Source organism: Antedon bifida, chromosome 6, assembly GCF_963402885.1.
Source record: "Antedon bifida chromosome 6, ecAntBifi1.1, whole genome shotgun sequence".
Classification (NCBI taxonomy): Eukaryota; Metazoa; Echinodermata; class Crinoidea; order Comatulida; family Antedonidae; genus Antedon; species Antedon bifida.
The window spans coordinates 24,337,436-24,349,537 of NC_136231.1; the positions used below are offsets into that span (position 1 = coordinate 24,337,436).

General features: G+C 32.4%; 2 protein-coding genes across 2 annotated transcripts; both read right to left on the minus strand.

Annotated features, from left to right (window-relative positions):
* Window positions 1-1,310: 1,310 nt before the first annotated feature.
* Window positions 1,311-5,816, minus strand: LOC144844565 (tyrosine-protein kinase receptor Tie-1-like). The gene is made up of 9 exons (XM_078701534.1): window positions 5,734-5,816; window positions 5,277-5,387; window positions 4,845-5,035; window positions 4,481-4,606; window positions 3,461-3,531; window positions 3,251-3,291; window positions 2,648-2,744; window positions 2,199-2,298; window positions 1,311-2,052 (listed from the first exon to the last, which is right to left on the minus strand). The coding sequence occupies exons 1-9, from the start codon at window positions 5,777-5,779 to the stop codon at window positions 2,035-2,037; spliced, it is 801 nt and encodes a 266-aa protein (XP_078557660.1). The 5' UTR covers window positions 5,780-5,816; the 3' UTR covers window positions 1,311-2,034.
* Window positions 5,785-11,700, minus strand: LOC144845743 (tyrosine-protein phosphatase Lar-like). Its single transcript, XM_078703172.1, has 12 exons — window positions 11,555-11,700; window positions 10,799-10,908; window positions 10,456-10,618; window positions 9,905-10,186; window positions 9,224-9,544; window positions 8,701-8,783; window positions 8,029-8,251; window positions 7,547-7,843; window positions 6,888-7,208; window positions 6,218-6,438; window positions 5,908-6,061; window positions 5,785-5,795 (listed from the first exon to the last, which is right to left on the minus strand). Exons 1-12 carry the CDS (start codon window positions 11,640-11,642, stop codon window positions 5,785-5,787), a joined length of 2,274 nt encoding a protein of 757 aa, XP_078559298.1. The 5' UTR covers window positions 11,643-11,700.
* Window positions 11,701-12,102: the final 402 nt, after the last annotated feature.

Here is a 12,102-nt window from a genome sequence, read left to right on the forward strand (position 1 = left end):
CTAATCCTAGTAAATTATGAACTCAAAATCAAATAATCTAAGACTAATACAAAATCTAAGTTATGACTTATGGTACTTCTCCGGGTACAACTATTGTTACGTAGAGAGACACTGACATGTTAAACTCGGAGAAAAAAAGTTGAGTATAACATTTCAAATGTTATCTAGGTATGATTTACAATATAACTTCTTAAAATTAAAATAAATGATGAATCAACTTACCGCATTTTATATATTTTTACATATTCGCAGAAAATTAAAGGAAAGGTAAAGCTATTATCGTTAACGTTAGTAAACTGAACAATAACATACCAGACCATCCAAGCGAATAGGACATAGCTTAACGGATCCGGTCACCGGAACAGAGATCACTTTGATGTAACTTCAGTTTATTAATATAAAATTATAATATCAGCGAATTGTGACGTCATTACTATAACTATTTCTTTTAAAATGTTCCATATTATCTATATTTCATATTTCATTGAATTTAATTAGCCTTGTTTTTACCAGTAATTATAACTGATAGACGGGTTAGTTGATCAAAGTTGTAACAGTTGTTGTTTAGTTGTAATAAAATGGTCAATAGCGAAATCAAAATCTACCAGACCAGATGGATAAATCAAGTGATATAATACTGACTAAAAATAGATACCGTATAAGTTGAATCTTTGATTATAAAGACCTGTTTTGAGACTCCACTGATTAGTAATAATATGTCTGAAGTAAACATTACCCATGGACACTTTTTCCCAAATATATGACTGACTTTACTTTATATTAATTATCCAAATATTCAGGAAAGAGAAAAAGGCAAGAGTTAACTACTTGGCTATAAATTAAAAGTAACATTCCATGTTTAAGTACCAGTCTTAATTAACTTTCGCAACGGCGAATTTTCTCTCAGGAAAATTATGATTTATGTAAAGTCGAATATTTCTCGAATAATATCATGTTAATAGGTCGAAAAATATCTTATGTCTAAGTATGTTAATTATTCAAAAAAACATAAATATTAACGCAGTTCTCATTAATTTAATTTTAACGAGATCCAGTCAATAAATGGACCAATCAGAGGATCGCATTCTTCCATGAGCCAACAAACCAAACAAGAAATATTTCTTACAAAAACGCCGCTCATCTCACGATAACTATTTTAAACTAATTTAAAAATTAGATACCGTAATATAGAGTCCTATAAAATGACGACGACCATGGGCTTCTTTTTGAGGTTTTACAGTATCATTTGTAGATGCATAGAGATATTATAGTGAGATATTATAGTTCACTATAATATCTCTATGGTAGATGCAATTTTAATTATTTATAGTTATGTACGCAATGAATAATACAAAAACACTGGGGTCAAGCTTAAAGTACTTTACTTATTTGAACTCCTTTCACACTTCTCTGATTAGCAAGTACAAGTATCTTATTTTTAATTAATTTGATTAGCCATATTTATGTACGCAATGAATAATACAAAAACAAGTACAAGCCTAATATAGTATATATTGCAATAGAACTTTATAAAAACGATCAATTAATTTCAAAATATTGCAGCGGAAAATAGCGAAAAAAAAATCATCTACAATTTAGAATATGCAAAAATCTTCCTCAACAGTGATGAAATATGAACTAGGACTTATGATGCTATAGAGATGTACATATTCACATACGTTTTTTTTTGTTTTTTTTGTACCATATTTATTGAGGGTGATCCATCCAGCAATTGCTGATCATTAGGGACCCTCAGAGGTTCACAAGACAAACATATATACACAAGATACTCTACATAAACAAAGTCTTATTACAAGTCTTTGGGAGTGGAGTTGTAATTTTGTCCTTAGAAAAAATCCTGACATGTGACGGGACTTGAACCCAGGACCCTTGGAGTGGTAGCCAAGCATCATAACCACCAAGCCACAACTACACTGTTGAATTTGGGTTGGCAATTTTTTTCAAGTCGTCGTACACAATTTTTTGCTGTCATTCCATACCACTGGAGGAACTGTTTGCAAAATCTGGATCCATTTATACATTTAGATAAGGCTGTTAAAAAAAATATAATTGAAAATTTCAAATATTGCAGTTCTCTAAATTATGTCTGGAATCAAATTAAAAATACAATTTAAAACACGTCCAGATTCTATAAGGGAGTGGAACATCTACCATATGAAATCTGAGTAAAAAATTACCTTTTTTTCCTTCAAGAGACGATTGAGGGCAATATTTAACTGACCAAAAGTTGGTCGTTCATTAGTCCTCTGTCGCCAACAATGTTTCATTATGTCATAACTACAAACAAAATAGCAATAATCGATAAACATGAGAAAATCTGTGAGAGTAAAGAAACATTACATGTGGACTACTGACAGAGTACAGTAGTGAACTGGGATAACAGAGGGAATTAATATAAATTAATATTACAATTATTTGCAAATTTAAATGCACTGTAAAACTCAATAAATCAAAATATTAATTGATTATTGTATGCCTATAGAAATAAAAATTTAGTTTTTTGACAAACACTAAGATTAGTAGTAGTCTAGTGGCACAAAATGGACAAACTAAAAAATAAATAAATAGTTTTTTCGTTCTTGGGTGTGATTTTAAATTTTAAAAGATACAAATACATTTAACTAACATTTCATCATCACAATTCGGTGGTTTCTTCATTCTGTATCCGGCAGGCAACTTCATGTACAGTTCAGCGCAGGTCACACCAGGATAAGGTGTTCTACCTGCAGTTACATATTAATTAATCTAATAATTTGTTTACCATACAAATTTACTTTACAAACTGTTTTTATTTTTAAATAATCTTTTTAAAACAAATATGAGATAGCGCATTTTATTCAATGTCCTTATTGGTTGTTGTTTTTAAAATTTTTGAGTGGAGCAGCGTTGGAGTGGTATCCTGATTTTGGACAGGATTTGGAACCAGTGACCGTATTGATCATTCACATTTTAAGCTAAGGGAAACACCCTTAAAATTTAAAACAAAAATCTAAAAGAATACAATTTAACTTAAGTGAAACAATTAATATTTAAGGGAAATATCTCACTTAAGTGTGATTGGTGAATCCGGCTACATGACCTTGGATTAGTAGCCAAGCCTAACGACCAAGTTACCGTACATTTCCACATTTCTTTCATTCCCTGAATGTCATATCTTTAAAAAAATGTTTTACATTATACTCCTGGTAATGATAATTTGTTTTCTTTTCCCAATTAAGTCCAAACTTACCTAGTGTTACAATTTCCCATAAAAGAACTCCAAATGACCATCTGTAACAAAATAAAGAGAGCTTTTTTAAGTACCATGAGCTAAGTTTAATGATCTACAAGATGTTAATAATTCTTTTTGTGTGACCAAACATCACAAAAAAATAATGATTTTTCATGTTTATTAAACACCACCACTGAATACAAAATACAGTTTTGAATGTACACTTACACATCACTCTTGGTTGTGTATACACTGCAATCAATAGATTCTATAGCCATCCACCTGAGAGGAAGTCGCCCCTGAAAAATAAACAGATCAAATTATTAAGAACATTTCTACCAAAACAATAACTGTTGTAGAAATGGCAAAATATAATATTAAGTTCATAATGTTGGCCTCCCACATCTCAGGCTGAATCTATTCAAATATATTCATGGGCTATTTTATAAAGTATATTTATAGAAACAGTAAAAACTAGAGGGTACTTCGAGAGTACAAATCTCCGCCTACTGTAAAATTCCCCTACATAAAATGCCCCCTGAATATTTTTTTTTTACATTTTTTTTAATTAGTTCTAAGTGTAAATATGTTAACTGCACACTACAAAGTTGTGAATGACAGTGTGGTGTAATGGTTATGTATCCAGCTTCTCATAGTTGAGATCGCTGGTTCAAGTCCCACTGAGGTTTTTTTTTTTTATTATTTTTTTATTTCTTTTTTTTTAGTTTTTTGTGGACCTTGATCTTTGACCCTGACCCTTCAAAATTTAACCACAATTATATAATGTGTCATTGATCATTGTGGCTCAGTTTGGTGAGAATCGGATAAAAACTGTGGTCTCTAGGCAGTAAAATAGTTTTTTGTTAGTTATGACCTTGACCTATGACCTTTTCCCCTCAAATTCGAACTCGTCCGAGCTTTTGGGGCATAGATCATTGTTGCCAAATTTGGTGAGAATCTGATAAAAACTGTGGCCTCCAGGCTGTTCACAGACACACACACAAACATACAGGGGTGAAAACATAACCTCCTTGGCGGAGGTAATAAAGTAATACTTTTCTACTATTGTAGAAATAGACGATATATTTACTTTTTTTTACATAAAAGAAGTATGCAGCTCGTAGGCTGGAATCGTTGGTTTACAACAAAAACTGTTTGTATGAATTTGACAGATATAGAGGAACAATAAACCACACAGTTTTTTTTTTTTTTTTTTTAGAATGTTGAATTTGGCACATAAAAACTCACTTCTGTCATTTTAACATAAACTTCATCACTCCTCGATAACCCAAAGTCTGCAACTTTGGCCACCATTGTAAGCCCAGGTCCTTCACAAAGCAAAATGTTTCTCGCGGCAAGATCCCGATGAATACACTAAAAAAAGAAATAGTGTATTGTCATTTATTATTGACATTCTTAAATAAATTCTCAACTAACTCAATATTACAATAATTAGTAATAGATGAACCTACTGTATTCAGTCAGTTTTGTAATCACAAAATATATTGTAATTATAGGTATTATATAAACTACACTACACTGGCTTGAATGTCTTCTTTTGACTGATTGGGTCACCGTATTTAAATATAATTTTCTTTTATTCTATACATACTCCTTTTTCTGATAGATGTTTCATGCCAAGAGTAACATCTGCCGCAAATTTAAGGAGATCTTTTGTCGATAATGTTGATGATACGTTGGTTTTATTTGTAAATGCGAGAACAGTTTCTAGACAACGGCTATTAAGTAGGTAGTTCAAAAGACTGCCATATTCAGCGTATTCAGTTGCAACGTACAATACACCTAAAATAAATATCTTAATAGCATACTTCAAGAAAAGATAATGAGCAGAGAAATAGAAATTGTATAAAATATGCACTAGCATCATTTAAGCAACAAAAACCCTTCACATTTGCCAAAAATATTCAATATGATCACATATTACAGTGTACTTACAAATTGAAATGTTTCATTAAAAAATATTATTTACCTATTTCTTTATTTGGTTAATTAGTAGCTAATTATTCACATACATACACCATACCTTCATATTCACAAGCACCAATAAGATTCACAATATTTGGATGATATCCAACTTTACACATTATATCCAGCTCTCCAACGAAATCCTGTTGATCTTTGTCATTTGCATCTTCTGCAAAAAAAAAGAAGCAAAGATGATATTGGTTGACAATTGTGTTTCTAGGGTGGGTTATTGCAAAGTTTGTGAATGCTTCGGCTCAGGTTAAATAATCACAGTATATTCTACCAATCCAATCTGTTGAAGTTGTGTAGTTTCAAAACCTTGTATGAATCCTGTTAAGCATAATGCTTAAAAAATCACATAATTTCAATACCACTGACAACATATTGGAGATACTATACACAAGCAATAAATAAAACAAAACATCATTTTGCTTTATATTGTTTTTTCTTCTGCAAAGAGGGTTATTGACACCTTCATTTCTGAAATCCATGTTTATAATAAGCATACAACTAACCTTTTAGCATTTTAACTGCAGCCTCAACTGTCCTGTTATCTTTCATTATTATTACTGCTCTCCTAACTTGACCAAAGGTACCTTCAGCAAGTGTTACAGTTTCCAGCAGCATGTCCTTCCAGGGTATTTGATAGTATGTCGGTGGAGGAGAAACTTCTGCTTCCATAGACAAACTATGTGATATGGTTGACATAGGAAAAGCTTCTGGTGATAAAGTAGAAGGTGTGGGAAACACAAAAACGTTTTCTTGTTGTGAAGACATTGGGACAATGCTTGTAGATTCAGGCTCGGCCACAACAGTATCATTATCAGTGCGCTGTTGAACAACCTGAAATACAGCAATACAGCATAAAAGCCAAATCATTGTAATCAAACAGCAGTCCAGGCCTGTTGCCATGATACCGTACAAAAAAACGGCTGTCTAACTATACTTGAAATACACTTTAATCAAAAAATAAATCAAATAAAATTCATTTATTCTTACTTCTTGGTAACTCGATGGTTCAGCTTGATTTTGTCTATTCTGTGATTTGTTTTTTAACCAAGCAATGGCAGCAAAACCGAGTAAAACACACACTAGTAAAAAAAGAAGTATGATGATAGCTGCTAGTGCTAACATATTATTGCTGTTGTTTTGTGGATCCTGGTCTGCATTAAGCATACTACCACTCTCATCGTTTTTCAGTGCTGTTGTTTGGATAGTTGCTAGAAGTGTGAATAGAAAATAATTTTTAACTTAATAATATAAATAATGATAATAGATATACAATATAATCTAGAGATTGAGGTTTAAGCCAGAATTTTCAGATTTTTCAGACATCCTACCTTTGTACAAATATGTTTTAAAGATCATCATTATCATTGTAGTAACGAGCGACAAGACTCCCATAATTGCAATAATATGGGAAGACAGAACCAACCATTACGCACATTAACCATCAAGCTCCACCACCTTAAACTAATTGTAAGATTTGTATGTACTCAAAAGGTCAGAACAACTTGTGTCAATATTTTTAATTTTGGGATTTTAATAGGTTGGCGTCAGTACGGACCTTTGAACAATATGTATAAGAATTTGTTAGGAAAAAAGATAATATAAACCCTGACCAGGTCAATGGAAATCTTGCTTATTCATAAAAAAATACATGTCATACTTGTGATGGATGTTGTTCTCATTTTTATGACAGTGATGGATGTTGTTCTCATTTTTATGACAGAACTCCAAGGTCCATATCCTTCTTTGGTAGAAGCACGAACTTTCATAAAGTAAATGGTGTCTGGTTGTAACGAACTGTACGTAACACCACTGGTAAGTTTGACTGTACAGTTGGCGTCATCAGAAATATCAGAAGTGAATGATAAGCAAGTCTCATATTGTGTGATGACACCATTCGCTTCTAGTGGTTTGTCCCATGACACTGATATTAAGCTCTCTGTTGATTGATGTTGAATGTTAATGGGTGGACCTGAAGGACCTGTAAGTGATTGTACAATACAGTATAAAAGATTGAAGTTAGTTGTAATAAAATATTCAGAACATTTAAGTTAAGATATGAAACAAAATCAGTTGGTACATTTTACTATTACTCATTCTATTTCAATAAATAGTATGTAATTAAAATTACATTAGTTAACACAAGATTATAACTCTCAGCTGAGGCCCAGGCAATTCCTTCTTCCTTAACTTTTATATAACTATATTTCTTACACATAAGTTGTCAGACCAAACAAGAGACACATATTTCCGTCAGTTAGTGTGTCTATGTTATTTTTCACGAGATTCTCACTTAACTTTTAGAGTTATTTTACTTACTGCTTTGTGGTGTTGATTTCACAAGCATATTCTGCTCTCCAAGTTTCGGTGATGCCGTACGTGCACTGACATAAATCAAATATTCTGTATGCCATTTTAACTCTATCTTCTTATAAAGAGTGTGAACCATGTACGTCGTTTTCTCTGGGTCTTCTGTGCGTCTAACCACTGTCACGTTATAGGATTGAATAACGCCGTTAGTTTGCAAAGGTTTAGACCATGATACGATTATATACGGCTGTTTTGTATTCCAATCTATGTTAACTTTGCCTATAAGATTTTCGACTTTGCCTGGAGCTGTCACCGAAAAAAAAAAAAATCAAAGATATTATTGCATATATTATATATAGTTTATGGCCCACTTATAGCCTAATTGTTTACTGATGTATGATCAAAGTGATAACAATGCTGTGCTCAATTCATACATCTATACGATACATATGTCAAAACATAGAACATTGAAAAACTAATTATAAACTTACGGCCTTGAGAAACTCGGTAGTTATATTGTCTAGATGCCCTGCCATCCAACCCACAGTTTGTTGCCACCATGTAGACGGTATAAGATTCATAAGGCCTAAGACCAGTTATATTATACTCTTGAGTGGTCGGGTCTGCTATAAACAATGTCTCGTCTTCATCTCCTGACTCTCGATACTTTATTTTAAAATAATCGTAATCAGGCGGATTAGTTGATGATGTCATCTATAAAAATGAAGTTGATTACAGTGAGGTTGAAATTGGAAATAATATTAAAAAGCACAGAAACAAAAAAAATTCTTCCCAATGTTTTATCGTGCATATTTCAAGAAAAATGAGAAACGTGAATAGATTGTGACTGAAAGTAGAAAAAGGATAGTGAACTGGGCCTTAAGATTCTATTAATATTGTTAGTTATAATCTATAACAAAATATTCACATGACGAATTGAATAAATTGTGTTTTGGTGTTCAAAATTTGATTACAATTATTATATTAAAAAACAAATAATTCAAGATGTTTATACTGTCTAATCAAACTCAATATTCTACAATTTAAGATTTGTAGGATACAGTGCAGTATTAATCAATATTTTAAACTAAAATTTATACTAAATTTAAATAGTGAAACTGATAAAGAGAAAACATTATGATTGTAATTGATGTTTTACTTACAGTCCAGGCAACTGTAATTGTGTGTTCGTCAGGGCTATGTTTATCAGGATGAGGAGGAATAATTGACGGAGCATGTGCAGGAGCTACAAAATAGAAAGACGTGAAATAATAATGAATAGAAAGAGGTGAAATAATAGTGAATAGTACTTAGGAATTAGAAAAGTATGTTGATCATTATAATTGGTGATAATTGATCAAATTGATGAGAAGTTTGCTTGCATCAGAATTCAGTCCAGCTACTTTTATAAAGCACTATCTAACTAGTTCAACAAAAAAAGTGTGATGTGCCCAAATATGGTAGAGATATGCCCAAATATAATAGTGATATGACATCATCATGTCCATATATGGGCACATCCCATTTTTTGTCACATAAAGTTTGATAGTGTAGACAGAGCTTAAGGTTTGCATGCATTGGAATAAATTCAGCAGGCTTTTGCAAGGTGATGGCATCCATCAGAATAAAGCCGCCGAGCAGTTGCTTCTGTAATTTGTATGTGTTGGTCAGCAACAGAAAACATACCACTACACTTAATTGTAATTGTTGATATTTCACTAAATTCTCCAATAGCTAAATTGTCCAAACTGGGGCCTGTAGGACGCCGAAATCGTGTCTTGAACTCATATGTTGCATGAGGTGTTAGATTTTCTAGCCTGTACCCATTGACAGCGTCATTTTTACTGATGTAGTCCTCTTTCCAGTCTTCATTACTTTCCCGACGATAGTAAATGTAGATAGATTGAACTGGCCCATCTCCTGTGTAGTTGTGAATATGCAGGTCAAGTCGAAAAATACGATTGTTGTTTTCGATTACGCTTGGTCCCATGCTCGGGGTAGGAGGATCTATTGATATAATTTCACATGTTTAGAAAGAATATTAAAAAAAAAAACTGTTTAGGTTAGGTTTCTGTTTCTTAGGTTAGTAGTAGTGAAAATCGATCCTCCACCAGACAACAGACAATTTAGGATTGTAAATGTTCATCTGGTTTGCAATTAACAATGTGTATAAAAATTGTTATATCAAACCAATAGTAAAAATTACGAAAATAGATGGAAAATGCCTTCCTTCTAGATGTTTCGTTTTTATTTTCGTAATTAGTACCATGGGTTTGATATAAACAACTCACTCGTATATTAAAAGGTGATTTTTCTGACTCTGCCTCTTTCTTTCAAACAGTAGGTACAGGAATCAAATGTACTAACCTTTCAACCTAAAGTACCATGTTGTATCGGCGTATCCAGTGTCACTGATCACCCGACAAGTGTAGTCTCCAGGTTCAGCATTTTCAACGTAGAATCTATATTCATTTTTGAATCTATATTCATTATTAAGAGTCTGGTGTGGAGATATCTCTTGGTTGGAAGGAGTTAATAAAAACACTGCCGTGCTTTCGTCGTAGGTCACATCAAGGGAACATGCCAATTCGGCATCAACACCAACATTGTCTTGGCGGACTCTTTCCTGAGCAGGAATCGGATCAGCACCTGTCCAAAGCACAGAAAATTGGACCCAAATTAAAACCAACATTTCAAAAATAAAATTGATTTGGTTTTTTTTGTATAAAGGTAGATAGAAATAGGTTTAAGCAGCAGCTCGTATGTTTTTTGTTGTTTATATACTCTACAGTTAAGCGAACAGAATGGTATGATGTGAAAATAATTTAAAGGACAGTCCCCTTATTAGTTTAGTATGAAATCCTTGTCTGTTTATCCCGGTAAGCCCTAAGTATTTTATGCCAAAAGATTCTTCTTACCTGTTGCCACAATAAAGGTTGTAACATTGTATTCTCCAATTTTACAACTAAACTCCAGTCGACCATTATTTTTCTTCGGAGTAAACGTAAACCGTGCAGAATAATCTGTTAAATTGTCTTGTTGTGTACCTTCATACCATGGCTTTGGTCCGTTACCAACAAACTACAACAAATACATAGATATATACTAAGATTTACATGCCCTCGAATTTCACTCAAATTCACATGTATAATGGTGAATTACAAATGGGTGAGAGAGTTGTTCCCATATAGTTATGTTCTTTTATTCATCATAATCATTATCGTCATCACCACCATCATCGTCATAATATTAAACGCTTACTGTAATGTATGGCGGATATAGACAATCGTTAACTTCGCAAGTGCAGGTCAGAGTAATAGGCTCGTCATCAAACAAGTTGACCTCTGTTCTGGTGGCTTTAAATGTGAATCCTTGGAGAATGACAAAATAAAAGTGAAAATTTATAACAATCGTGCATTTGAGGAATTTCTTAATACTTACATTTTGCAAGAAGCATTTATTTAGCGCAATGTTATTTGTACTGGTTGGCGACACAGTATTAAAAGGTAATTGAAATATCTATTGCTATAATAATTGCCATAATACAGCGGAAACTTGAAAGCATGTATATTTTGAGAGAAATCATTTTGTTCTACACATTCTACAGTGATTCTAGACAAAATATCATTCAATTCAATTCAAGAAACATTAATTGACCAAAAATATTATATCATATAACAATGGTTGGCATATAATATTATAGTCGAGAGACTACAAAAGGCACAATGGGCCTGTCGCTGTAGTCCCTCTTTACATTATATAAATAATAATAATACAACACTTAATCTTAATTAGCCGTTACGTACATTATATAAATGGAAAAAAAAAAAAAAGAATACAGTATCTTAATTAATTAGGTTACCATCTGAGGTATACATTAATAAAAGATATTCTTTAACGGACCTTTTTAAACTTTTGCCATGCTTATGCACCATGTTTGGAATTTTATTACAGAAATAATTCCAAAGGACCTAAGGCAAAAACTTTAGTATGAAACAATGCTAACAAGTAACTTACCCCGATGATTGAAATTTCCTTGTGTAAGAGAATGCAACAATATAACACTAGCAATTAAAAATGATGCTACCTTTATAGAATATCTCATCCTAGAAAGAAAAAATAAGTTATATGTAGAATACTATTTTTCTAAATTAGATGAAATATATTATTCTAACTTACGTTTGTTCTCGGTTCTGGCTTCCACACTCGAATAATCCACTTTGTAATGTTTACTTTTAATGTACATTATAGATATAATCAATATTCATGGATGGGATGTTTACTGAACTGTGATTGGTTTCATGTAAAACTGAAATAGTCTCTTGTCTTTGATAGACAGTAACCGAATGCTTTTTTGCAATTCAATAAATGGATACGATAGCCACTTCATACTGTACTTGGACTTAACTAGATTAAAGTTTATTTATTTTACTTAATCATTTCAACAATATTAAGGGTGGTCCATCCACACAAAGCTGATGATTAGGGGGTCTGTAAAGCCGTGAAATGTGCAAAAAGTCACATTTTTGCAAACAACCACATTTTTGTGCAAACATGTTTCCTCC

Coding starts and splice junctions, on each gene's coding strand:
- LOC144844565 (XM_078701534.1), bottom strand. CDS start 5,779: ATGAAAGATAACAGGACAGTTGAGGCTGCAGTTAAAATGCTAAAAG. Junction 3,532..4,480: donor TTTATGTTAAAATGACAGAA/GTGAGTTTTTAT, acceptor TTTATTTTTCAG/GGGCGACTTCCTCTCAGGTG. Junction 3,292..3,460: donor TACACAACCAAGAGTGATGT/GTAAGTGTACAT, acceptor ATTTTGTTACAG/ATGGTCATTTGGAGTTCTTT.
- LOC144845743 (XM_078703172.1), bottom strand. CDS start 11,642: ATGAGATATTCTATAAAGGTAGCATCATTTTTAATTGCTAGTGTTATA. Junction 10,909..11,554: donor AGGAAATTTCAATCATCGGG/GTAAGTTACTTG, acceptor TCATTCTCCAAG/GATTCACATTTAAAGCCACC. Junction 6,439..6,887: donor GAGAACAACATCCATCACAA/GTATGACATGTA, acceptor TCACACTTCTAG/CAACTATCCAAACAACAGCA.